The 26327-nt window shown below is 52.0% G+C and overlaps 2 protein-coding genes across 2 annotated transcripts in view; both read left to right on the plus strand.

Annotated features, from left to right (window-relative positions):
* LRRC20 (leucine rich repeat containing 20) overlaps window positions 1–13975 on the plus strand; it is a 60420-nt gene extending 46445 nt beyond the window's left edge. Inside the window, exons 4-5 of the mRNA XM_007454585.1 lie at window positions 12869–12936; window positions 13907–13975. Coding sequence (XP_007454647.1) covers window positions 12869–12936; window positions 13907–13975 — 137 coding nt within the window. The remainder of the gene's footprint in view (window positions 1–12868; window positions 12937–13906) is intronic.
* Window positions 13976–23437: 9462 nt separating this feature from the next.
* NPFFR1 (neuropeptide FF receptor 1) overlaps window positions 23438–26327 on the plus strand; it is a 20407-nt gene continuing 17517 nt past the window's right edge. The window contains 2 exon segments of the mRNA XM_007454586.1: window positions 23438–23523; window positions 23730–23800. Coding sequence (XP_007454648.1) covers window positions 23438–23523; window positions 23730–23800 — 157 coding nt within the window.

The raw sequence follows: 26327 nt of genomic DNA on the forward strand, positions 1-26327 counted from the left end.
AGGGAAAGTCTGAGTGGGAGCGGAGAGTAAACTACAAGATAAGACATGGTCAGAAGTGCTGAGGTGCCAGGGGGAGGCTCCCAGGCAGAGGGTGGCTGTCCACGTGTCCTTGTGAGGTGGGGTTCCCCAGAGAGCCCCGGAAAGGCTTTGGAGGAGGTAGAAGCATTTAGTCTGTGAGTGGTGACGTGGGCAGAAGATGGGTCACCCATCCTGTTAAAACCAGGGAGTCAGTTCTTTACCCCAGCAGCCATCACACAGGCCTTGAAGGTGGGTGTGGGAGCAGCGATCACTCCTAAGAACTTATAATTAATTACATGATGCTGCAGAGCAATTCAACGCGTTCCTGGAACATGTGGGCTGAAGGGGAGACCAAGTACTGATGTTTCGGAGACTTCCTTTTGCTTAAGCAGGAGACTATTTTGGTTAAGCTAGAATTTAACTTTCCGTCACCCTCGATTCGCTGGGTTTTTTACCCCATGCAACCACTGTTCCAGAAAGAATGAGAGATCATAGGGAAACAAAAGCTTGTTAAGAATTGAACAAATAAAGCAATAGCACTTTTAAAAGGAAAAGTACAGATATCCCCTGCTTTTTGAAAGTTTGCTTTACACCAGTTCACTTTTACGAAAGACCTGCACTGGTACCTGTTTTCATTAATCAAGGAAATCCGAAGAGGATTTACACTTTTATGAAAAAATAGGAAAAGCGCAAATCGCATTCAGCGTTTATTTTGCAGCGAGTGTTAACAGAGGAAGTTTGTGCCCCGAGCGGAGCCAGTGGCCCTGCCAAGCTCCTTCCCCAGAACCACATCTCAGCATCAAGCCGCCGTGTGCTTTATCTCAGTTTATTTTGTGTGTCCTGAGGTAATTGCTTCTTCGCTTTATGCCATTTCTGCTTACGAAAGCTTTTATAGGAATGCTCTACTTTCAGATAGTGGGGGACATCTGTACCTGTGTCACGTAGGGATGCTTTGGGCTGCGTTTACTTAATTCTGTGTTCACACAGTTTCACTTCTTACTGTCAAGGCCAGTAGTTCTCAGAGTGGGGGTGTCCCAGGACCAGCAGGATCATCTGAGAACTTGTTAGAAATACGTATTCTTAGGCTCCTCCCCAGACCTCCTCAATCAGAAACTGGGGGAGTGGGGACAGATAGCAATTTGTGCATCTTTTTTTTTTTTTTTTTTTTTTTTGGCCATGTTTTTTTTTTTTTTTTTTTTTTCTGGCCATGCCACTTGGCTTATGGGATCTCAGTTCTGGACCAGGGACTGAACCCGGGCCACGGCAGTGAAAGTGCCGAGTCCTAACCACTGGGCCACCAAGGAATTCCCTAGCAGTTTGTTTTAATAAGCTCCCCCCGCCCCCACAGGTGATGCGGATGCATGCTGAAGTTTGAGAACCCCTGTCGAGGCTCTGGCTTCTCAGAGTGTCATCCACAGACCAGCAATAGTGTGGGCATCACCTGGGAACCTGTGAGAAATTCAGAACCTCAGGCTCCACCTCCAACCTCCTGAAAATCAGAATGTGTACCTGAGCAAGACCCCCAAGTGCTTTCTATGCACAGCAGGGCCTGAGAAGCGCAGGGCCTTTTCCTAAAGCACCAGGTGCCACCTCCGGGCAGCTGACTGTGCTAATGGCCGCACCGTCCTCCCAAGCACAACTGCTCCTTAAGCCTCACAAATTTCTCAGGGTACCCAAGGTTTCCACAAAGTACAGAACCCTTGTCCCCTGGGCTACAAGGACGGTTTGGGGGCACTGTGGAGACTTAGAGGGAGCACACCTGGCCCAAGGGGGCACCTGCACCCCTGCCACAGCCCAGTGTGTCACTGGGAGCCCAGGCCCTGTATCACAGCAACTTTTTCCTTCTCTGGGCAGGCGGGGGAGGGGCAGATCCCTCCAGGGAGCCGCAGCTTCACTCTGGTCTCCATCAACAGAAGAGATTCTCCAGGACATCCTTCCTTAGCGTGGGGCATAAATGCCCACTAGGACCTCAGGATCGCCCTTTCCTGACATTGACATCACTGTTCCACCCTGTTTCACAGACTAAATTGATCAGCATCACAGGGGCAGAGAGATGTGGCTTTATTTCACTTTGGGGCTCTACCAAGCTGCCCCTTAGTGAGAGGTCCTGCAGGCTCTCCTTGCTCTTGGAACTCTCCTGTGACTGGGGGCATGAGCCACAAGCACTGAGTACCAAGTGCTGAGTGAGTGGTACACGAGGAAGCTGGGCTGGGGAGGGCCTCCCGGGGAGCGGGAGTGAGCGGGACCTGGTCCTGTTGTTCCGCATCACACCCGCTCTGTGCCTCTCGGGGGACAGGAGAAGAGTTCTTTCACTGGAGCCCAGAAAATAGTTTTTAAACAGAAGAAACCCTAGAAAAGCAGAAGTGGAAACAATGCTCTGTTTGATCTGAAAAGATAAAATCGCACAGACTTGAAAACCTAACAGCTATGGCTGCTTGACACTCCTCCTCTGTAATGGTCTCATTTAACTGCTCAGGCCTCTCTTCTGGATAGGGGGCGTTACCGCCACTTGAAGGCTAAGAGAGAGGCTCAGAGAGATTAAGCAGACTGCACAGGGGCCTGGTGGAGGCAGGATTTGAACCCAGGTCTTTGGCGCGCCTGGACCCACATGTCTTTGGCGTTCCGGAGCCTGCCAGCTCTTCATGTGATGGGAGAGGAGGGTGTGGATGGCGCCTGGGGTAGCAGGTCGGGTGCCACACATCTGGTAGCACCAGTAAGCTATTGGCCAGGTCACAAGGGCAGAGTTTTCTTATACTGGCCTCGCTCAGCCCTGGCAGGAGCCCTGCGGTTGCAGAGAAAGGAGCTCTCCCTGTGAGCGGCCTTTTAGCTGGTATTTACAAGGGGCTGACTGGCAAACACACTTCCTGTAGCTCCCTGCCTGCCAGAGAAGGCTGTTAGCCCCTAAGACAGGTCAAAGCAGAGAAGGTCTGGGAAGACAATGTCAAACCCCTGACACATTCCTCCTGCCCCTGGATCTTGGGCTCCAAGCCCATCTGGGGGGGGAATGGATGGATCCCTGGACATGGGGTTTGAATTAGCCCCACCCCCACCCCCACCCCCCATCCCGAGCACAGACAGCTGGTGACAGTCTGAGCCTTGCCCTGCCCTCCAAGCGCTGAGTGTCACAGTGCCCAGGGGAAGACGATTCACCCTTCAAGGTGGCAGCTGCCTTCTTGGCACAGCGGACTCATGCCGTCTGCCCAGAACGTCCTTGTCCAGCACCAGCAGAGCGCTGCCCTGTACCCACAGGCAGTGAGCAGTCAGTACAGGCATCGATCGTGAAGCCATCGCTAGACACAGTGTAGGAGCGCTTACTGGCTGTGGAGCCGCTTGAGGGGGAGGTTAGGAGTAAGCAAACAGTCTTCAACAGCAATTAGTGCAAATTAGACATGGTCCCCAGACATGGAGGGGAGAGAAGCTCCTGTTGTAGCTCCTGCCCACATGTGTCTGCCTGAAGGGAACTAGCAAGCCGGGTCTCTGGGCAGAAGACATTTCACACACTTGGTCTCTGTCCAAATGGCATTCTCTGTGCCAGCCACTGAGTGGTAAAACTTTGATTACCCACAGAACCTCCAGTTCTCCAGTGTGCTGGTAGCACTCTGCTGGTAGCACACAGGTGAACAGCAAGAAAAGTTCTTTGACATTTGCTTAAAACAAAGCAATTTCTTGCTCCCTTAGACAAGCCAGTCTAAGGGACTGTCTGTCTCTCTCTCTGTCCAGAGTGCTGGAGAGCAGCCCAGATGCTCTGACTCTCAAAGCTCAGCCTTGCAAGGGCCTTATTCAGGGAGTAAGAGGCTCGCAGGGTCACGAACACGGATTTAGGCATTTGGGAAATGTTCATTCACCAGTTGTCGTTTTTTTGATTGAGCAGCTTGCTGTGCGCTAGGCGCTGTGCTGGAGATGGAGGTGGAGAAAGCCCGCTCCCTGTTCTCACGGGGCTCATGTCATGGTCAGTTACACTAGCTGATACTTAGTGGCCATTTATTTCATATCTGGATCTTCTCTAACCATTTGCAAGTGTGCTCTTATTTAACGCTCACGACCACCTTATGAGGCAGGCACTATTATTCTCCCCAGGTGAGGAAACTGAGGCTCAGGGAAGTTAAGTAACTTGGCCAAGGTCATGCTGCCTGGACAAAACCAGGGTTCCAACCCAGGCAGTCTTGCTGCAGAACCCCAGCTATTGAGGACAGTGCTTTGCATAAGGAGAGATGATTTTTGCATATAGCTGGAGGGAGATTGAAAGCCACAGGAAAGTTATGGCTAGAGCACGTAACTTTGGTTGGAGGGAAACTTCCTTGGGGTGGAAAGAACAGTGTAAGGTGATGAGGCAGGATTCCCCATGCCACGAACGCAGGCAATCAGCCTAGCTCTTGACAGCTCTGCCCCACACAGTGAAGCAGGTGGGCAGCATCCTAGGATGGAAGTGCTATGTGAGTGTTTTCACCGGATTCTCTCATTAAGCCTCACTGGGAGGACCAGTGGTACTCAGACGAGCTGTGCATCCAAATCATCCGGGAGATTTTAAAAACACCTGTGTCCAGGCCATACCCCATGCCAATTAAGTCAGAATCTCTGATGGTGGGTTTGGGGCTTGATGATTTTTTAAAGCTCCCCCAGATGACTGCAATGTGCAGGCAAGATAGAACCATGGAGCTAAACCAGAACCTTCCATCAACAAGCACATTCCATCCCTGAAAAAGCTGTAGCCTCTTTCTTCCTTCTCCCAGCGTCTGTTGCGTGTGTGTATGTGTGTAGCTACATCAGGATGAGAAGAGCAGTCAGCCCAGCCGTGAGAGCTGACAGTTGGCTGGGAGGGTGGCAGAGGTGAGCTCTGTGGACTTGCCTCTTTGCTCAGGGTTCCTCTTTCCCACGGACCCTACTGTCCCCTGGACCCTGGGCACGGTGGCTCTGCTGCCACAGTGCCCACAAACCCCCACTTGTGATTTCCCTGTAGCACAGCCCGCTCACCTGGCATTTTCAGAAGGAACTTTATCAATGAGCCAGAGGCAACTGAGAACATGCAGACAGCCAAACAGCGGGCCAGTTCCCAAAGTTCAAGTTTATTCCAAAGAATCCTAGTGTAGGTGGACAGGAGTTGGCGGAGCTCTGACACCTCGTGCTCAGGAGCCTGTGGTCCTGCCCGGGCGGGCTACTTGACTTGGCTTACCATTACCGGAGGTGTTTGCTCAAGTTCAGTGACCTCACCTTGGTACCTTGAGATTGGCCATGGGAGGAATGTTTACACCACGAAAAATCGGCAAATGCCACACATCAGGGATGTTGCCCTCGGGAAGTGGATTGTTAAACGTTAGCCAGCACACCACCTCCTTGCTGGTGTCCTGGCCAGTTCACCCACTTCCCCTCCACCTCCGCCTTCCACTCATTTTGTTTCTCAGAAGCTGGTTTCCCTGGTGAGGCCCTACCTAATTCACTCCCATCTCATGCTTATCTTAGGAGCTTTTCTTCTTATTTTTCCAATTATAACGGAGGTCTTATTTCTCTGACAATGATCTTAAGCCTGTGTGGAAAGAGTTGTAAAGTTGGTGGCAGCGAACTTAGGTTCCAAGCACGGAGGAGGTTTACAAAGGAGCTATTCCCATGGCCACCCCGCCCGGGAGAAGAGCCTGTAAGGGAGGCGATTACGCTTCCTTCGTTAACGTCCTTCACCCCTCACTTCCAGACTCTTGCTGTACAGCAGATGAGGCGGCTCTAGTCTTCCGTGTGAGTGTCCTAGACACACGTACCTCCAGCTGTGAGGGAGGGACCGGCAGACACTTAATGGGAGGCCATGGCAAAACTGCCATTCTTTCCCGAGCCCCTCCTCGGGGTAGAGCAGAGCAGAGGCAGAGCAGAGGGGTGGGGGGACTTCAGAGGGGAGGGGCGGTGGGCACAGGGGAGCAAAATGGGAAATCTGACGGGGAAGGCAAATCCCCAGGCTTGGGCCAGGCAGTCCGAGTTACTTACTTAGCTGTCTCCAGAGCAGCCGGTAAGGGGACCGTGTTCTGACCCGGCTTTGACTGCACGTCGGATCCGGGCGGGGCCGTGTGCAGGAGGGGGCGGTGCTGGCAGGTGGCCTGCACTGGGAGCCTGTGGGCCCACCTTGCTAGCCAGTCTGAGGTTCGGAGGAGGAGGAAATCACAGTGGGGGCTTTTCTCCCCCTTTGTTTTTCTTTCCCCACAGCCTGCACTTAAGGTTCATTAACACATTCCCTAAAACACTCTGTGCTCCCCATCCTCTTGCCGGCTGCCCGCCACACTCTCTACACCTCCTTGGGGAGCGCCGCGTGGTCCCTTCTGCCAGCCCCTGTGGCCCCATGAAGCCGAGGACCGGACCGTTTAAAGATGGGAGGTTGAGGTTCAGAGAGGTTAGGGGCCTGCCTGCGGTTGCACGACTCCAAATGGCAGATCTGAGGTCAGGGCCTGGGTCTCTGCCCCATCCACTCCCACAGCTGGCCTCTCTTTCATCAGAGGACTTAGAACTCCCCAAGCCAAACAGACTTCCCTGAGGGACTCAGCCTGCAGGACTGTCAAGGGCACGCAGTGTTCTCTGTGCCTCCCGAGCTCAAGGGCTGCCGCTGCTTTCTTCCTGCACACATCCCCCACCCGCCCCACAACAACCAGGGCTCGGGCCAGGGCTCTTGTGCAGTGGGGGAGCTCGATCACTGCCCTCCCTGGGCTTCTGAAGGGACAGACCCAGCCGTGAGTGTGGCCCAGGTGCCTCCTTGTTACAGGCACAATTCTCTGTCCCGCCAGGTTACCATAGTTTGCCTGCTTGTGTCTTGTGGCATTTCGAGTGGGGCGTGAAGCTCAGCTCAGCTCAGCATCCTTGATCTTTGTTGTTGAGGCACCAGGCACCAAAAGCTGTGTCAAGGCTGATGTCAGGCCAGCCTGAATTCTCCAGCACGAATGTGCCCACAGCCCCCTGGAGAGGCTAAGGCAACCTCCCACGTGCTGCCCACAGGCCTGAGGCACTAGGGCTGGGGCGTTGCCTCTGCATCTTTACCCAGCGCCCCAGGTCCCATTGTAAGGAGGTCTCAGGCTCCACGCTCACTGGTTGGGATCCTTTGGGGATTGGAGGCAGAGAAGCTGAAAAATCAGGCATTCTGGCTGGAAGGAGATCACCTGGATCAGAAGTGAGACAGCCAGCCATGTGTCAACTGTCCAGTGTGGCTCCAGCCTGGGCGGCCAACAGGGCGCCATGATCTGTTTCTAAGCTGCCAAGGAAGCCAGGGAACTGGGGCCCTAGGCCACCAGGTTGGGGAGCCTCTCATCCCAATTCCAGATGTGACCTTAGATGTTGTGGGACTCAGCTCCACCCAAAGCGGGAATCAGAAGTCACTGGTCTCTGCTGGGTTACCTCTGTGCTGGGAAGCTCACTCAGTACCCCTTACCACTTCCCTGGGCCCAGACCTCTCTTCCTCTCAGCCTCCTTTCAGACCATGGGTACCACACATATGATGAATCGTGCTCTGAAACGGTCATTTTTATCATCTTGCCTCTAGCTGGTCCCAGCGGCATGAAACAAGTTTGTCAGTCAATAGTGCCAATGATTAGTGAAGGGAGGTCAAGCTGACCTTGGAGAAGTAATTTTCTCTAAATACGGCCCACTCTGATTCTGCTTTTATTGATTATTTTAAGCTTCCACAGACATAGGCAGGAGTCTGGGAGGGCTGTCTGCGGTGGGAAGAGGGTTGGATCCATCTCTCATTGTCTGTAATGGTGAAAGCTGGAAAAAAACTGAATGTCTAACAGTAGAAACATGAGCCAAAGTGTGATCCCTCCATTCCATGGACCACCATGTGGCCGTAATAATGTCACAGACTTGTAACCTGAAAAGACGTTCACAATGTGTCATCAAGAAAAGCATGTTATGGCATAGTATCTAGGAGGCCTTTTTTTTTTTTTTTTTTTTGCGGTACACAGGCCTCTCACTGTTGTGGCCTCTCCTGTTGCGGAGCACAGACTCCGGACGCGCAGGCCCAGCGGCCATGGCTCACGGGCCCAGGTGCTCCGCGGCACGTGGGATCTTCCCGGACCGGGGCACGAACTCGTGTCCCCTGCATCAGCAGGCGGACTCTCAAACACTGCACCACCAGGGAAGCCCTAGGAGGCCATTTTTGTGTATGCACACACACACACACACACACACACGCACGCACGCACGCACGCATGTTTAAAAGTTGGTAAGGCCATGTACCTGACATTAACAGTGATTGGTTCTGCGTGGTGAGACATGGGTGATTTTATTTCTGCTCATCAATATTTTCTCATTTTCTAAACTGGATTATTGCACTAAAGGGCCAGTAACCTATCACAGCCTTGGCCCACAGAGGCCTGGCCCTGACTGGCAAAAGTGCCCAGAATGGGTCAGGTCAGGGGAAGGGCCCCAACTCTTGAATGTACTGAGGTCAGAGTTGCCTGATCAAGTGGTGTTGGTGGTGGGTCCACTGTGTGCCCAGCCCAGGGTGGTCCTGAGCCTGAAGGAACTTACGATCTAGTTCAGGAGGTAAAATATGCATTCATTTGCTCGTTCACTCATTCATCCAACAGATAGCTATTGGGCACCTGTGAGCACTGTGCCAGGTACTGCACTTATAGGGTGAACATAGTCCCAGAGTGTGATGTGTGATATGAGTCTTGTATAAAGGGTTATGGGACTTTGGATGCGGACCAGAGGAGGGGGCCTTTGAGCTGGAATACGAGGATCCACAGGACATGGGCGGATGGGGAAGAAGGCGTGGCCCAGGGGGGAGGGCAGAGCTGGGGTCCTCTTCCTCTCCAGGTGTGCCAAAGTCCAGGGACCTGGCTTCCATTACCGCCATGACGCCAGTGTGTCTTGTAGCCCTAGGAAGCTTACGTAACCTCTTCAAGCTTCCGGTTCCCCACCCACAAAGCGCAGATCATTTCATATCCTCCTCTCTACCCTCCAGCCATCTCCCGCTCTTGTCAGGATGCTCTGAGTGTAAATGTTCTTTTAAGCTTTATCCAGAAACTCCCAATTGGGCACTTGGGCTTGTTGCTTGCTAGCCTGGCTGCTCCAGTTTGTTGATTCTGCCAGCTTTGACACAGTCTGGTGGCCCCATTGCTCCTTCCTCTAAGCTGCTCAAGCACCTTTAGTGGTTAAATCAGGGGAAAGAGATACACTTAATCCCCGCCATCACTGTCCTTGGGCAGAGTGGTTTGGGGAACGCTGCAGACCCTGAAGAGGCCAGCTCAGTGAGTGGTACTTGGAAAAGACAGGCTGAGAACTCAGGCAGCGCTGCTGTCTCTAGGCCTGGAGTCACGGGGATTTGCTCCAAGCCTGGGCTGCAGCTGGTCTTCATGCCACGCCCAGCAAACCTCGGCAGGGGCATCACAGGGAGACCCTCCTCCCCATCTCAGGAGCACCGGCCACTCTGCAGCCCGCAGGCCTCCCTGGCTGAGGGGTGGAGGAGTCACGGAGTCCTGAGAGAGAAAGTCCTTAGCAACCCCTAGTTCTTGCTTGAAGGCAGGCCAGGGTGATCTGACGTCACCTAGGGGATAGTGGACGGTGAGGAACCTGATTAGGTATCGAGGGTGGAGGATTCTGGCTAAACCAACTTAGCAGAATTCTTGCTAAAATTGGACAATGAGAGATGAATACTGAAGCACAAAAGTCAGGCCTAGTTGAAAAATCCAGGGGAGCTGGAGCAGAGTTAGAGGATCATTGTCAGCCTGGAGAATCCAAGGCCCAGTTTCCTTATCTGCCAAATAGGTCATTATGAAGAACCACCTAGCACAGGGCCTCAAATATCAGTTCCTAGAAGCAGCCTCCTTTCTTGGGCCTTTTTTTTTTTTTTTAATTGGCTGTGCCCCGCGGATGTGGGATCTTAGTTCCCCGACCAGGGATGGAACCTGCGTCCCCTGCATCGGAAGTGTGGAGTCTTAACCACTGGACTGCCAGGGAAGTCCCTTGGGCCCATTTTAACAAGGTGTTAACCTCCCTGGGCTATGATTTCCTCCCGTGCCACATGGGGGTATAATACCCTGTGAAATGACCTGACTTCTTAAGAGCCTAAGGCAAGAGGATTCTCTTATCTGGGCGATCAGGGGCAGAAGGGATGATGTGTCTGTCCCGCCTGCCCAGCTGCTGGCTGTGCTGTTGGCCATTACAAAGCTAATGTGCTAATGTGGAGAAGGGGAAGCTTCCAAGTCATTAGCCCTTCTCTTCCCAGCCATTAACTGGTAGGGAAATTGGGGGCCCACTTTCCATGAATAAAGACGAGAAATGCCACAGGCGACCCCTTCCTTCAGCCCCCACTCCAGCAGCCGCCCCACCCAGTAAGGGGCATAGAGGAGCAGGCTGCTGACAGCTGTGTGATGTGACCTTAGCATGCGGATGAGCTCCAGAGGAAGCAGAAGGTGAGCAGGAACTGAGAGCAGTTGATCTTGCTTTTCCTCCCCTCCCAGGAGTAGCATCTGGTCATAACCTTGCATTCTAGAAACGCCTTATCTCTGCTTCTTTCCCTGCCTGAGCCTCCACGTTTGCCTTGGGCTCTGGGTCCCTCCCCATCGCCTCCTTCACGGCTCCTGTCCTCTCATCCATCATGCAAGTTCCTGCCTGTCAAACAAGAGCCCCACTCGCCGCGCTATAGCTAGTCTCGCTTGGGACCCAGATCCCGACCACAACCCACCCTAGTAACTCCCTGCCGGCTGCCCAGAACGTGTTTTTGTGCCCACCATGTCTATGTGCCAGGTATAGTGTTTGGCCCTGGGGATCCAAGGACAAAGATAGACTCTGCTCTCAGGAGGTTAAGAGTTGCCCCTGCCTCCAGCACTGGACCCGTGGTCTAACGAACAGAGCCAGCCCCCAGGGAGCTCAGAGCCACTCACCCCAAGGTGCTAAGGGAGGGCAAACTCCCGTGATCTGTGATCAGTGATCTTTGATGTTACTATTGCAAAAAGACTGTGACTTGCTGGAGGCTCATATGATGATGAACATTTTTTTTAGCAATAAAGTATTTTAACATTAAGGTATGTACGTTGTTTTTTTAAACGTAATGCTGTTGCATACTTAATAGACTACAGTGTAGGGTAACATAACTTTTACATGCACTGGGAAACCAAAAAAAATTCATGTGACTCGCTTTGTTGTGATATTCACTTTATTGCCGTGGTCTGGAACCAAACCCGTGATATCTCCGAGGAATCACTGCACAGATATTCTCTCATTCATCCTTAAACAACCCTGTGAGGTATATACTGTTATTACCCTGATATGAAGTTTATTTTATTATTTTTTTAATTGAAGGATAGTTGATTTACAATATTGTGTTAGTTGTAGATATACAGCAAAGTGATTCAGCTATACATATATATTTTTTTCAGATTCTTTGCCATATAGGTTATTACATTCTTTCCCATAGAGGTTGAATATAGTTCCCTGTGCTTTACAGTAAATCCTTGTTATCTATTTTATATATAGTGGTGTGTATCTGTTAATCCCATACTCCTAATTTGTCCCTCCCCAACCCCACCTTTCCCCTTTGGTAACCATGAGTTTGTTTTCTATGTCTGTGAGCCTGTTTGTTTTGTAAATAAGTTCATTTGTATCATATTTTAGATTCCACTTAGAATTGATATCATATGGTATTTGTCTTTCTCTCTCTGACTTTACTCAGTATGATAATCTCTGGGTCCGTCCATGTTGCTGGAAATAGCATTATTTCATTCTTTTTTAGGGCTGAGTAACATTCCATTGTATATATGTACCACATCTTCTTTATCCATTCATCTGTTGATGGACACTTAGGTTGCTTCCATGTCTTGGCTATTGTAAATAGTGCTGCTAAGAGCATTACGGTGCATGTATCTTTTCAAATTAGAATTTTCGTCTTTTTCAGATATATGGTATGAAGTTTAATAATTTGCTTTAGGTACACAGTTGTTATGTGGCTGACCTGGGACTTGAACCAGAGACTGAGTGATCCTAAAGATTAGGTGTGAGGAACCGTAAATGTTTTCAAGTATTAGTATAGCTGCTGCCTTGTTCTGGTCCTTTTTTTTTTTTTTTTTTTTTTTTTTTTAATTGAGACAAAACTAACCATTTAAAAGTGTACAATTCAGTGGCATTTAGTGCATTCACAATGTTCTGCACCTGTCAACTCTAGTTCCAAAATACTTTCATCACCCCGAAGGAGACCCTGCACTCATTAAGCAGTCACTCTCCAATCCCCTCACCCCAGCCTCTGGCAGCCACTAATCTACTTTCTGTCCCTATGGCTTTGCCTATTCTGGACACTTCATATGAATAGAATCATATACTCTGTGACCTTTTGTGTCTGACTTCTTTCATTCAGCATAACGTTTTCTAGATTCATCTGTGCTGTAGCATGTGTCAGGCTGATTAATATTCCATTGTTTGGCTATACCACTTTTTGTTTATCCATTCGTTGGTGGACATTGGCTATTGTGAATAGTGCTGCTGTAAACACGTGTGCACATATTTGAATACCTGTTTGCAGTTCTGCGAGTTCCACTCGAGTGGCATGGCTGGGATAAGTGGTAATCTATGTTTAACTTTTTTTTTTTTTTTTTGGCTGCGTTGGGTCGTCCTTGCTGTGCGTGGGCTTTCTCTAGTTGCAGTGAGCGGGGGCTACTCTTCTTTGCAGTGCGCGGGCTTCTCACTGCGGTGGCTTCTCTTGTTGTGCAGCACAGTAACTATTTTTTAGGATGCTCTTCTGCATGTGGTTGTGATGCCCTGGTGGGCCCCAGTGGCCCGTCACACAGGGCCGGGTGCTGGGCACTGAGCCCATGTGCATCGGGTGATGCATCCTCCTTCTCTGCCCGCTTGGCTCCAGCACCCTAACCTGTCCCTCTCTCCCTGACAGACGTGCCCGTGGAGAAGCTGGCCGCCATGCCCGCCTTGCGCAGCATCAACCTGCGCTTTAACCCGCTAGTTCGACATGCTGATGTCTCCGGAGGACGCGCGGGCCTCCCCACCCTAGGCCTCCCTCCTCATGCCCGCCCAGCAAGGGACAGAGGCCACCTGGCCTGGCGCCCTGAGGGGAGGGAGTCCCACGAGCCCATGGGAGGCCAAGTTTGGGGGGCTGGGGGCGGGCGGGCTGAAGAGTGTGTGGCGGGAGGGGTGTGGCGGTCCAGGATAGATAGCGTAGAGCAGTAGTGGGCCCTGGAATGCCCGGAGGGAGGAGGCGAGGAGGGGGCTGGAGCCCAGACTCTGGGCACTCACAGCTTCTGTGCAAACCTGGGCAGATCCTCTGAGCCTTACAATTTGAGGAAAGGGGCAATGGCAGGGGCTTTTGCCTCCTTTGGGCTCCCTAAAGGCTTTTGGGGGAACACATGCCTCCAAGTTACCTTCGAATCATTGGTACCTTCTGGGCCCACGGATGAGCGTCGCTGAGCGTTTTCCAGGCCCTTGTGGGTTCGAGGCCTTGTTTCTAGTGCTGAAAGCCAGTGGCTGCCATAAGAGGGACAGAAGACAATCTCCATCTATTTATTGATTCCTGAGAACTGACCAGGCTGAGGCCTTCCACAGTGCCCCGTCCTCAGCCCTGTGGGTCCCTGGATTGGCGGGAACCTGAACCAGGAGTCATGGGAAAGCTGTGGAGACAGTGTGGCCCGACACTGTAGCAGGGTTGAGAACGTTTGTATAGGAGCCCAAGAACCAGCAGGCCGGCAAGTGGAGAGCAAATCAAGTAGGCTCTGTCCTTCCTCGTGACTAAGACATCGGTGGGGTAGGAAGTCAGGAGTGCCCCATCCCTCCCCTGGGCGTGAGCAGGGGTGCCTGGCATCAGCCCTTCTGCTGCAGGAGAGGTGGCCCAGAGAGAAGCAAAGCCATTTGCACCTGTGCCACCCTCAACAGTCTCCCTCAGGCAGGAGTCTGGCTGCCTTGTCGCTGGTCCACACAGGGGCAGAAGGCACTATGGACCATTGGATTCGTGGCCAGCCAGCTCCCAGGCCACCACCCAGAGCCCTGATGACCTAGTCATCTCTAGGCCCTCAACCTGGAGTCTAGAGTGTGGCCAGATAATTGCGTGACCAACCATCTCTGTTTGCCCGGGACCTAGGGGTTTCCTGGGACGTGGGACTTTCAGTGCTAACACTGGGATGACACCCGGCAAACGGGCAACTGGTCCCTCTACCAGGAGAGAGCCTGAGGCTCTTGCTTCCTGACAACACCTGTGGTTTGGAGAACCTCTGACCCCTTGATCCCCAGGTATCTACCTCCCACCTTCTCATCTGTGGAGCAAGCAGACTCAGAGCCCACCTTGCCTGGTCTGTGGGAGACACCTGAGGCCCCAGGACTCAGAGCAAGCCAGGCTACCCGGATCCTACATTTGTGGACCGGGGGCCAGTCTTCCACTCCCAAGGTTAGGCTGTTCAGAGCTCAGACCACCGCTCAGAGCACTAACCCTTTATCAGAATGCTCCCCGTTCCAGTCCCCCTCTCCAGCTCCGAACCCTGCCCCCGCTCAGGCCTTCTGTCTCCTGGTGAGAGGCTGACAGGTTGGGCCGTTGTGGCCCGTTGCTGAGCGCTCGGTGTTCATGTTCGCTCTGCTCATCTCCCAAGGCCTGGTCGGTGAAGCTCTGGAAAAAAGGGTTTTCAGGGTGAGGAGGCTGAAACGGGATCTTCTAGGGCTTCCGAGTTCAGCCATGGACGCTGGGGACAAGTGAGTCTGCAGTCCAGCCTAGGCTGTCCTGGTCCCCGCTACCCCCCAGCCTGTGTCTTGGAGTGGGGTTTCTCCTTGTCAAAGAAGGGGCGTACTTTTCCGACATGCACAAAGGCATTGTATGGCTAGAGCTTTGCAACTCAAGTATGGTCCGTGGGCCAGCAGCATTGGCGTCCACGGGAGCTCGTTAGAAACGCAGAATCCCAGGCCTCACTCCAGACCTCCGGAATCAGAACCTGCATTTCAAAAGATCCCCAGGTGATTCCTATGAGCACTTTACTGTTTGAAAAGCAGAGGCCTGGGGTGACCCTCGGGATGTCCTCAGAGTGGAGGGTGAAGGTTCTCAGCTCTCCGCCTGCTGACAGGGTCCGAGTCTGTGCTCATCCCCCTCCCTAAAGCAGTCCCCAGAGACCTTGGGCCTCTTAGATCTTTCCAGAGTCTGTGTGGCACTCCCAGTGAAGGGACTGACCCAAAGCCACCAGGAGAGGAGGGCTGGGTTTGTCTGGCCCTCTGGAGCCCTGCCTTTCTGGGTAACCTCTGCATGCTGAGCTGCTGCTTCCCCGGGTCCTCACCTCAAGCCCTCTGAAGGGGATGCTTCTGGAAGCTGTTTTCTACTCTGTTTGGAGAGTTTGCCCTTGCCTGCTGGGAAAGCTTGGGCATCAGAGATGGCCCCAAATCAAAGCCCACTGTGTGAGTGAGCCCTTAGTTTCAGTCTGCAATAAAGAACACGTTGGTTTCATCTGCCTCTTGGTGTTTGATTTATTCTCACAGCACACATCTCTCGTGGCCAGAGTGTTGATCCCACTGTCAGCGAAGAGGAGGGGCCGCCCCTCTTGCTGGAAGCATGAGGTAAAGCAGCTCGGCTGGGGTGAGGCTTGGAACATTCACAGTGGGCAGAGGCACAGCCAGGCAGAGTTGATGCCTGCCCTGACGCTGTGCTGCTGCAGAGCGCTAAATATCAGCTGGGGGAGACCCGGTGCCTGCGGAAGCATGAAGGAACCTGCTGTGCCCCCACTTCTCCCTGACTGATGCCAGAAATTCTACCCTTAGCGATCGATTTCTCAGGGTCCAAAGTTCTGAAGGAGGCGTCTCTGGACCAGCAGCAGCGTCCAGCGAGCGGGTTAGATAGCTCCCCCCCACCCCATATCTACAGAATCAGATGCTCTGGAGGTGGGGCCCAGCACTCGGCTTTAACAAGCCCTCCACGTGTTCTGATGCAAGTTAGAAACTGCTTCTGGGTTCAAGGTTTAAGTCAGTTTTTGTTTTCTAAATCTGGGAGGTCAGCCTGAGTTTGCCTTGAGTTTTAGGCTAGACTCGCCATCATTTTTATTTAACAAACACGTATAGAGCTTAGTGCATACCAGGCAGTGTCCAAGCACATTACAGATATTAACTCATTTAATCCATCGAAAAACCACAGTGAGCTCTGTGAGTTGGACAAATGCTTTTCCCCTCCCTGGACCCCGACTGCTGTCTGCAAAGGGAAGGGGCTGTACTAGGAGATCCCTGAGCGCCTTTCCACAACTCACCTGGTCACTGTCTCTCTGATTCTGGGGGCTCTGCTATAGCTGTCTTCAGTGGACTAGCCTGGACTCAGGCTGCTGCCCATCCCCACCCCAAAGGTCAAGCAGAAGACTCCCCCTGACTCCGTTTCTTCTTGCTGAATGAATGCTGGCTCACCAGAAATATCACAAATTGACCCGTTGGTCAGACAAAGCTGAGCCGGCTCTTCTCCGAGTAAGGGACAGCTTGACTACGTCTTCCCAGCGTGTCAGCATGGGGAGGGCAAAGTCACGGTAGTGAGATCTCGAGTCTGGTTTCAGGTGGGGCTTTCAGTGCAGCGGAGGACGCCTCGACTAGGATTGCATAAAGATTGTGATATAGTTTAGCATCGACTAGGATTGCATAACGATTGTGATATAGTTTAGCATCGGTGGACACAACAAAGAGACGTTTTAAGGCGAGGAGTTCAAAGAGTCTTAAGCTTAAGTCTTAAGCTCTCTTTTGATGGTATTTACTGAAGAGTCGGGCACTTTGATGTTCATTTAAATGATTCTTTCTGGAATTTCCTAGAATGAACAACACAATGATTTACAACTTTTACTTCCTGGGCAAGAGTTTCCTGGAATAGTACTGTTGTGTTGAAGAGGATGGGATACAAAGACTTATTAATGTCGACAGTAAGCTGTGTGCGACTAGAGGGTCGTTTCGTTTCGTTTTGTTTGAGAATACAGCTGACATATTATATTATCTTCAGGTGTATAACAATGATTCAGTATGTGTATATACTGCAAAATGACCATCACAATAAGTCTAGTTAACATCCATCACCACACATAAAGGGTTTTGGTCCTCAGGCTCTCCCAAATTCAGTGTTGGACGAAAGGGCCTTACTTTGGAGCTGCCATTTACATGAAACATGCCTGTCCCTTCTCAGAAAGCTGGCCCTGGGCGGGGACCAGTTCCTGGAAGGGTGAGCGTTAGCAGGGGCCCAGAAGGGCTGGGAGAGTTGCCAAGGCCAGGGAGGGCAGGCCTGAGAGACCACGTCACTGGATCGCTGGGCAGGTCATGGGCTGGGCCGGGCCCAGGGGCAGCCGGATCATGCTGTGGACCGGGTGGGCTGGACCCATCCCTCAGAAAAGGCACACAAGCCCAGATACTTTAGGTCCAAGCAGGAGCAGTCACTGAGCGCCTACTGTTTATCAGCACTGGGCCAGCACTTGTATGTTTTCTCGTTTACTGTCAGCAACAGCCTCTTGGTGCTCACTCTGCAGATGAGGACAGGCGTAGGGCTTGGGGGTTGGTGTGTGGCTCGGAAGGAGCAGAGCTGGGGTTTGAACTGGGAGGCTGGCTCGGGTGGGAGAAGCGATTGCTTTTTCCAACTCACACCTTCCTTCTCCCATCACATTCCTGTGAAGAGGCTCTGAGCCTTGCTTCCCTCATCTGTAAAATGGGTGCAAAGACTGCCCCCTATAATGCCACAGGTGGTGTAGGTAAGTAGCCCTTGGTGATCAGCATTATGCCCATTTCACACACCCGAGAGCTTCCTGACCCATCTGCTTACACCTGCCCTTGTGTGGACAGCTTTAGTGCCCTGACAAGAACCTTGCCTCTCTCAGGCGAGCACAGAGCTGTTTGTCACACATCCCTGGGGCACATCTGGATGTTGATGGGCACATCTGGATGCTGATTCCCACAGGGAATGAGAAGACTGACAGCTCACCGCTCCCCCCATCTTCACAGTTCAGGGATCTGTGAAGTTCTGCCTCGGGCTACCAAGGACAACTAATAACTCAGGACAATGAGGCATTCAAGGTCTTGGCCAGGAGCCAGTTGGGGTTCATGCTACTCTGTGTACCTCCAGATTCTGAACAGCCAAGAGCACCCTGGCACCCTCTCTCCTGTAGACAGGAAGCACTTAAATTAGGATGTCTTCAGGGGTGGACCCTGCAGGACCGCCACACCACACAACTCCAGTGGTGCCAGTCAAAACGCATTCTAACTTATCGACGCCAGTTACCTAGAAAATAACGTGCATGGGCTCCGGGAGTTGTACAAGGGATGTCTGGACTATATAAGAGATCCAGTCACTAGGATCTTTTTAGATGCAGATTCCAGGCCCACCTGAGCCCCAGTAAACCAGCCTCAAAGGAGGGCCCACACCTCTGCACCTTAATGAGTCTCTGTTTCTCCCTCACACAGCACCCAGAGTATCCTTTTATTTTTATTTATTTATTTTGGACGTGCTGCGTGGCTTGTGGCATCTTAGTTCCCCGACCAGGGATTGAACCCAGGCCCTTGGCAGCAAAAGTGCAGAGTCCTAACCACTGGACCGCGAGGGAACTCCCCAGAGGATCCTTTTAAATCCTAAGCCACTGTCTGCGCATGTCCCGCAGGGGCTCTCCATGGCACTTCAGTGCAAAAGCCAAGTCCTCACAATGGACTTTAAGACCTGGCATGGTCTTCCCTCCATTACTCCTCTGGGCTTCACTACTGCCCCCTTCCTCACTGTACTCCAGGCACACTGGCCTCCCATGGTTCCTCCATCCCTCGGAGCGGCAGATGACCAGTATGCATGACCTGAGGGAGGATGGGCATCCCCCAGTCTCCCCCACTAGCCTGTCACTGTGCCTGAAATCCCACCAGAAGGAGAGCATTGCTTTTGGCTTAGCATCACCCTCTCCCTGAGATCCTATCCCAACCCTTGACAGAATTGCGAAGGGGATTCCTATAGACAAAGCTGAGAGGTTGGATGGGACTCTGGCTCCTCAGAGCGTGATTCTCAGATGAGCAGCATCAGGGGCACCTGGGGGCGTGTCACACCTGCAGAGGCTGGGTCGCTCCCCTTACCTTCTGAATCAGAATCCGCATTTTAACCCCCCCACATGATCCATGGGCACGTTAAAGTTTGAGAAGCTTGGCTTTTGATGACTCTGTGATCCCCTCTCCCCTTCTCAAAGTCCCTGTGATAGGCAGTGCCAAAGTGTAATTTTGGTACTCGCAGTGGGTCTTGCAGTGGGTCTCTGCCTTGCCCACATATTAGGATCACCTGGAAAGTTTTGAAAAAATACTGATTCCTAGGCCCTGCCTGCCAGCAACTCTGATTCAATTGGTCTGCACTGGATCCCAGCACTGGTGGTTTTTTTCTTAAAAGCTCCCTTGTGTGATTCTAAGGTGCAGCCAAGGTTGAGAACCACTGGCCTATAGAGATTTAAGAAGTTGCCGGGCTTCCCTGGGAGCGCCGTGGTTAAGAATCCGCCTGCCAATGCAGGGGACATGGGTTCGAGCCCTGGTCTGGGAAGATCCCACATGCCGCGGAGCAACTAAGCCTGTGTGCCACAACTACTGAGCCTGCATGCCACGACTACTGAAGCCCGCGTGCCCAGAGCCTGTGCTCCACAACGAGAAGCCACCTCAATGAGAAGCCCGTGCACCACAACGAAGAGTAGCCCCCACTTGCCAAAACTAGAGAAAGCCCACACGCAGCAACGAAGACCCAACACAGCCAAGAATAAATAAATAAGTCAATTAATTTTTTTAAAAAAAGAAAGAAGTTGCAAAAGGGCCCTGAGCTGAATTCATCCCACAGATGTATTTTGTTTGGCCTGCACAATGTTTAGAAGTAATTTTGAGTTAGTTTCTCAATAATTTTAAATTGGGAGCTGAAATTTTTCATGAAAAATATCTGGGTTTCTGGCTTCTGAAAAATCAGAAAAGCTGACAACCCTGAGCCTACATTCTGATGGCAGTGATCTCCTGGATCTGGAAGCCAGGCAGGAGTGCCCTAGTGGCCACACCTGGCCACATTCATTTATGCACTGGCCTCACCTGCCCCGCCCCTGTAGGCCCCCAAGTCTGACACCTGGTTAATGTTCAGCCTGTGCAGAGGTGTGTCTTTCCGGAGGACAGCACAGCAGGAGGAGCGGCCAGCAGGACAGGGGACAGATGATGAACCGATTTAAAAAGAGGTGGGATTTCCAGGTTTGTGTCCACTGGGAGCAGATTAGTGATCACCAGATGATTTGCTTCTAATCCCACCTCTGTTTTCACATTGATGCCAAGAATGTGGACTTAAGCAACTATGTAACTTGCTCAAGGTTACACACTAAGCAGAACTTGTTTGAGAACCGGAGGCTCCTGACTCCCAGACACAGCCTCACGCAGCCTAACACATGGCACACTGCCAGCCTGGACTTCAGCCAGGTTGCTTGGCTAAGCCTCAGTTCCTCCAAATTCACCACAGCCCATTAAACCCTCCCTCCCTTGGCTGGCGGTTCCTGTTTTGCTTTCTCCAAGGAGAAAGGCAGTCCTTCAGTCATGCGATTGCCCCTCTGACCTCCCTCAGTGCATCCAGAAAGCTTGATTTAAGAAGATCACCCTGGGCTTTCCCGGTGGCGCAGTGGTTGAGAGTCCGCCTGCCGATGCAGGGGACACGGGTTCGTGCCCCGGTCCGGGAAGATCCCACATGCCGCGGAGCGGCTGCACCCGTGAGCCGTGGCCGCTGAGCCTGCGCGTCCGGAGCCTGTGCTCCGCAAAAAAAAAAGGAAAAATCACCCTTTACCTCCTCCGCCGCCCTTCCCTTCAGGCCCTTCTCCAAGCAGGGGTCCACATGGATTCCAGTTAGCACAGGAAATGCTCCTCCCTTCAAGGACCTTCTCCATCCCACTGCCCTCCTGCCAGCTCCTGGCATCCAGCTTTTCAGATGGAAATCAGTTCCCAGGAAGGTGAGGCTGTCCGTGCAAAGACTCCCTGGGGCACAGCACTTGAACCCAGCCACAGCTGTTGGGGGTGCGGTGGAATGGGAAGCAGCATCCCTGAGCATGAGGGGCGAGGCCAAGGGCTTGGCCAGAATGGGCAGAGCGGGAAGCCCTGAAGGGCAAGGAAGTGGTGGGTCTCCTCGAGATGAACAGGGATTGCTTCTGTGCCCTGGATGACTGCACTCATAGTTTCTCAGATGCTCCCAGAGGACCAAGAACCTTGAGGGTAGGCTGGGGTGGGGGGCAGCAGGGCCAATGCCCTAGGAGTCCAGAGGAATGATCTGCCTCTTTCCTCCACTGTCCATCTGTGTAATATTGGGTAAGTCATTAACCTCAGTAGCTTCACCTGTAAAAGAAGAGTGACGATGCCTGCTTGACTGAAGGTTCGGGGCTGGGCAGTACCCCAGACTGACGGGCAGGTGAACCTGGGAGGAGGCATGATCTGAAATAGAGCAGTGGCAGTCAGGTTTCCCGGGAGGCCCTTTGGAGGAGGGAGGGGAATGAGAGGGGAAACTTTTTAAATCTTCATGGAAAGACCTTTACCCAATCTATCTGTGTAGCCTCCACCCATAACTTTGGGGATAAGGAAGGACACTGTGTCAGTGGTACTTGCCTTTTTATCCTCACAGCAGCCTTGAGAAGAAGATGATAAATCCCATTTTACAGATGGGTAAAATGAGGTTAGAGGACTTAAGCGACTTACGCAGGGCCACACAGATAATAAATGGTGGAGACAGAATTCACACACAGGTCTTTGTATCCACGGCACTGCCCTGCCTGGCCCTCAAAGGCTGGACCACTGAGTTTGTTTTGAATGGTGCCACATGTACTTGGGCACGGTACAAAGGTTCCGATGGTGAAAGAAGGAAGTCTGCAGAAGAGGAGGGGGAAGGAAGGAAAAGAGGCTCTGTGATCCAGAATGATTTAAATAAAAAAGACCAGGTGGGGGAATTGACCACAAGCTTAAATTAATGCACCAGAATGATGTGGCTGCTAAAGAAAGAAGAAAGGGAGGGGAAAAAGAAGGAGGAACCAAGAAAAGGTGAGACTGAACTATTCAAAGCCTAGTGCCCACATAAATATAGCTCATATTTATTGAGCACCTTCTATGTTAGGCACTGTTGTAAGTGCTTTGCTATATGGTAGGCACTATTATTATCCCTATTTTTTAGATGAAGGGAAACTGAGGCACAAAGAGGTTATATAACTTTCCCAAAGTCACACGTACAATAAATGGCAGTGCTGGACTGTGCAGATTTTACAGCCTTGTCCTGAACTCTGTATTGGTCAAGGGGGCTTGATATGACTTGTCGCAGTTCTGGGTCCTATCAGGGAGACTTCAAGGACTGCAAGCACTTCCACAGGAAGGTGGACTCAAGATAGGAATGATATGATAACTAACTTTTATCGAGCTCTTACTCTGAGCCAGGCACTATTCCAAGAGCTTTACACAGAGGAACTCCTTTCATCTTCACAATATACTCTAGGGGATAGACATTATCCCCATTTTACAGATGAAACTGAGGCAAATCACAGGAAGCAAAAAGCCCAAAGAAACTCAGGTGTTTCACCTGCAGAAGGGCAGACTTGAGAGGGTGCCCTCCCTCCCTCCAGCTCTCTGAAGGGCTGTCCTGGGGAAAAGAGAGTGACGTGAAGGCAGAGAACCCACTGCTGGTCATTAGGATGGGGACACCTGCCCAGGTCAGGGTTACACTCAGTAACCTCTAAGGCCCTTCCAGTCCTGAGACTCTGCCAGCCATTTGGGGCAGAGGACAGGCTAGAGGGAGAAGGGAGACTAGGAAGAAGCCTGGTGGGAACCATTTGCCCAGAGTCCCCCCAGAATAATCCCCAATAATGGGAAGAATGGGACGTTTACTCTCTTCCATCTGCCTGGAACCTGGGATCATCATTCATAGGACAAAAGTCTATGGTGGTGCCTGACAGGGGCTGGAATGGTGGGAGGGAGATGGCCTCCTACCCAGCTCAACGGACCATTTGTTGGGCATCTACTACATGCTGGGCAGAAACTTTGACGTCATCTCATTTACTTCCCTAAAAGGCATTTCATAAATGCAGAAACTGAGGCTCAGGTGCAGGTAAGACACTTGCCCAAGGGTAGACATCTGGTGAGCGCCTGGCCAGTTAATTCCAGAGTCAGTGGTCATCTACTGACACGTTGTCACTGCTCTCCTTGCCCTCCTGTGTATCACAGCTGCCTCCATCCCCTTCTCAGGAGGGCCTCAGGGCCCTGGACACCAGGCTGGGTGGCTGGGGGTCAGGCTGGGGTGAGACGAGGACGAGGAGTGGCGCTGGGATGGGAGTCACGGGGAGAGGGACACAGAGTTATCGGATGTCGCGGCCAGGGCTGCAGTGGTCAGTGGGTTGTCCTCTACTTTGGAGGGGTGCTCCGTCCCTGCGGAGGGAGTCACATCTGGGAGGCGACCCGGGGCGCCCAGGCTCGGACGGACGCTGCGGGCAGGGGGCGCTGCGCAGGCAAACGTGTGCCGGGTGCCATGGCGACGGCGCGGCGCGAGCCCCCTCCCTCTGGACTGGGAGGGCGGGCAGCGGGCAACGGGCAGCAGGCAGCAGAGCGGGGAGGGTAGGTGCGCTGCTCGGGAGCCTTCAGCCCTGGCCGCTGCCCGGCCGCTTCCGGGCGGCAAGGGGAGCGAGACCCCGCGCAGGGCTGGGGCCTGCGAGCGTACGCCCCTCCGTCCGCTTCCGCCGGGCCCTGGACCAGAACCGCCAAGCGCAGAGGCTGGGGCGCGCGCCAGCAGCCCAGCGCCGGAGACCCGCGGTCCCCTGCAGGCTCACAGGGGACCGCTGCCTCCCTCCGTCGGTGACTGTCCCAGAGCGGGCCGGAGTGGGCAGCATGGAGGGTGAGTGACCCCCGGGGCTGGGGCTGGGGCTGGGGCTGGGGTTGGGGGTGGGTGGGTACCGACTAAGGAGCAGTGAGCCAAGAGAGAGGAAAGGGACTGGGGGGGGTCTCATCGGGGGCTGTCCAGAGCCCAACACTGTGACACTGTGTGTATGTGTGTGTGTGTGTGTGTGTGTGTGTGAGACAGACAGACACACACTGAGAGAGGGAGAGAGAGAAAGACCTAGAGGGCTCTGTAGTGTGTGTGCGTGAATATGTATGTGTGAGAAACTGAGAGAGAGAGGGAGGGGGTAAAAGACCTGGAAGCCTCTGTCCCTGTGTGCATAGGACACTCCCTCCTGCCTGGGCAGGGGATCCTTTGAAACCGGCTGAGGACAGCTTACCTATTAGCTTTAGAGTAATTGCCATCCCTTCCAGCAGGCAAAGTCACAGAGATGGAATTCTACACAAGATCTCAATGCAGAATTTCCCTCCCTGGGAGAAAGGAGAGGGAACTATGGACCTGACCTCCAGGACTTTAAGGGATAGGGACCCCAGGCATAAGGCTGCTTCCTCCAGCCTTACCAGGTGGGGGTCCAGACGCCCCTCTCAGCCAGTGTAGGAAGGGAAACCATATTTGGGCAAAGAAACTGGAGGACTGAGGGCTGGTCCACTGGCTTGCTGGGTTTCTTTGGGGTTTTGCCTAAACCTCTCCGTGCTACTGGTTACCCATCTCTTGAATGGAGAAACTTACATTCAGCTGGTTTCACAGAGTGGCTGTGAGGGTAAAATAAGACAAGATGTGTTGAACAAAATCATACCTGTAAAAGAAGGCTGCTCCAGGAGGTAATAGAACCCAGAAATGCCAAGCAAGGCATTGCAAACACTGCTGGCAAGAGAGAAAAGGGAGTTTTACAGAACATCGTGTGCAGCTGCATTTGTAGCTTTCCAGTGAGTTAGGGTTGAAAAGTGCACACACACAAGATACCATGAGAAATGCAGAACCGAAGTGTCAGTGAACGGAAGCCAAGGAAAACTGGTGAAGACAGAGCAAAGAGCTTTCAAAGTCTACGTAAGGACAGCAAATGAACCTGCTCGGGGCTTGGGCATGTGGTGCTCATAACCTTTACGCACCAGGGAGAGCAGCCAGTGCAGGGCACAGGCACTTTTACTTCAAATGGTGGAAGGAGGAAATTGAAGCCCAAGATAGGTGATTGGATAAGGCGTCAAGCCACATACAATCCAAGCCCAGACAAATGACATCCCAGGGACCTGGAGCCATTTGCAGATGTAATTATTGCCTGAGAGGAAATGACAGAGAATGAAGGAAGTGCCAGAAAACTGAAGATGGGCAAATGTCCTGATTTTCAGAAAGGAAGGCGGAGGTAGATTAAAAAAAAACCCTAAACTGCTCAGATTGATACTGACCTCTATTAAAATTCCAGAATAAATTATCAAACATACAGTGAACACTTAGGAGACAATAAAGCAATCTAAGAATTTAGATTGCTTTATTTAGACACCTCTAAGAATTTAGACACATCTAAGAATTTTTTTCAAAGGATGCCATCCTGTACGCTTGCAAAGATATGTGCCCAAGCATTTTCATCACACTGCAAAATTGGGAATCATCCAGATGTCCATAAATTAAGTAAATTAAACGATGAGAGCACCTGCAACGGCATGCTGGATAGACATTAAGAACTGTGTTTAGGATTTTATTTACTGGCACGAAAATATGTTTACTGCCTACTGTGAGTAATTTTTTAAAAAGCAGGTTTTAGAACACATGTTCAGTATGATCCCCTTTATGCAAAATTACATAGGCTTATTATTGGATGTATATGTAAAGTATATGCAAAGAGATGGTCACTAACATCTTTGGGTGCTCCTGCTTCTGAAAGCATACCCTAAGAGAGCTTATGCCTGGAAGCAGAGGTCAGGAGAGTAAGATGGGAAAGGGAGAAAAGGCAAGAACCAGAACCAGGTGTGTGGACGAGCTGGGTTCAGCTATGGGCCAGTAGGGTTCTCTCTCTCTGGTCGCCTTCTGAGAAAAGTGCAGAATGCACCTGAGATTTTCGCCACGCAAGATGGGGAGCCGACTGCTGTTTGTTCCTCTCCACTGGCTGTACTCCCACACGTCTAGGTTGTTCCCGTTTGTGGCCTCAAAGAAAGCAAACCAGAGAGAGCCCTGGTGCAGGCTCGATGAGGCACTGGAAGTGCAGGGAACTGTCCACCCGGCCAGAATCTTCGGGACGCGGCTGGGAGCATCACAAGCGCATCGGGCATGAGGGTCATCTCTGGGTGTGAAATTTCAGGGATGTTTATTTTACCCTCTTCTTTTGTCGTGCTCAGAACTGCTTTATAGTAAGCACATTGGTTTTTTTTATAAAAACAAAACAATCTTTTTCAAAAAGAAAGAAAATAATGTAGTGGTCATTAGGAACATATTAGTGCTCACTAAGAACAGATCAGGCTAAACCAACCACATTTCCTCTTTCAGACTGGGTTTCCAAGAGGTAGAAAGATGAATTACGAGATTTCAGCAG

This window comes from Lipotes vexillifer, unplaced genomic scaffold, assembly GCF_000442215.2.
Source record: "Lipotes vexillifer unplaced genomic scaffold, Lipotes_vexillifer_v1.1 scaffold708, whole genome shotgun sequence".
In the NCBI taxonomy this organism is placed as follows: domain Eukaryota; kingdom Metazoa; phylum Chordata; class Mammalia; order Artiodactyla; family Lipotidae; genus Lipotes; species Lipotes vexillifer.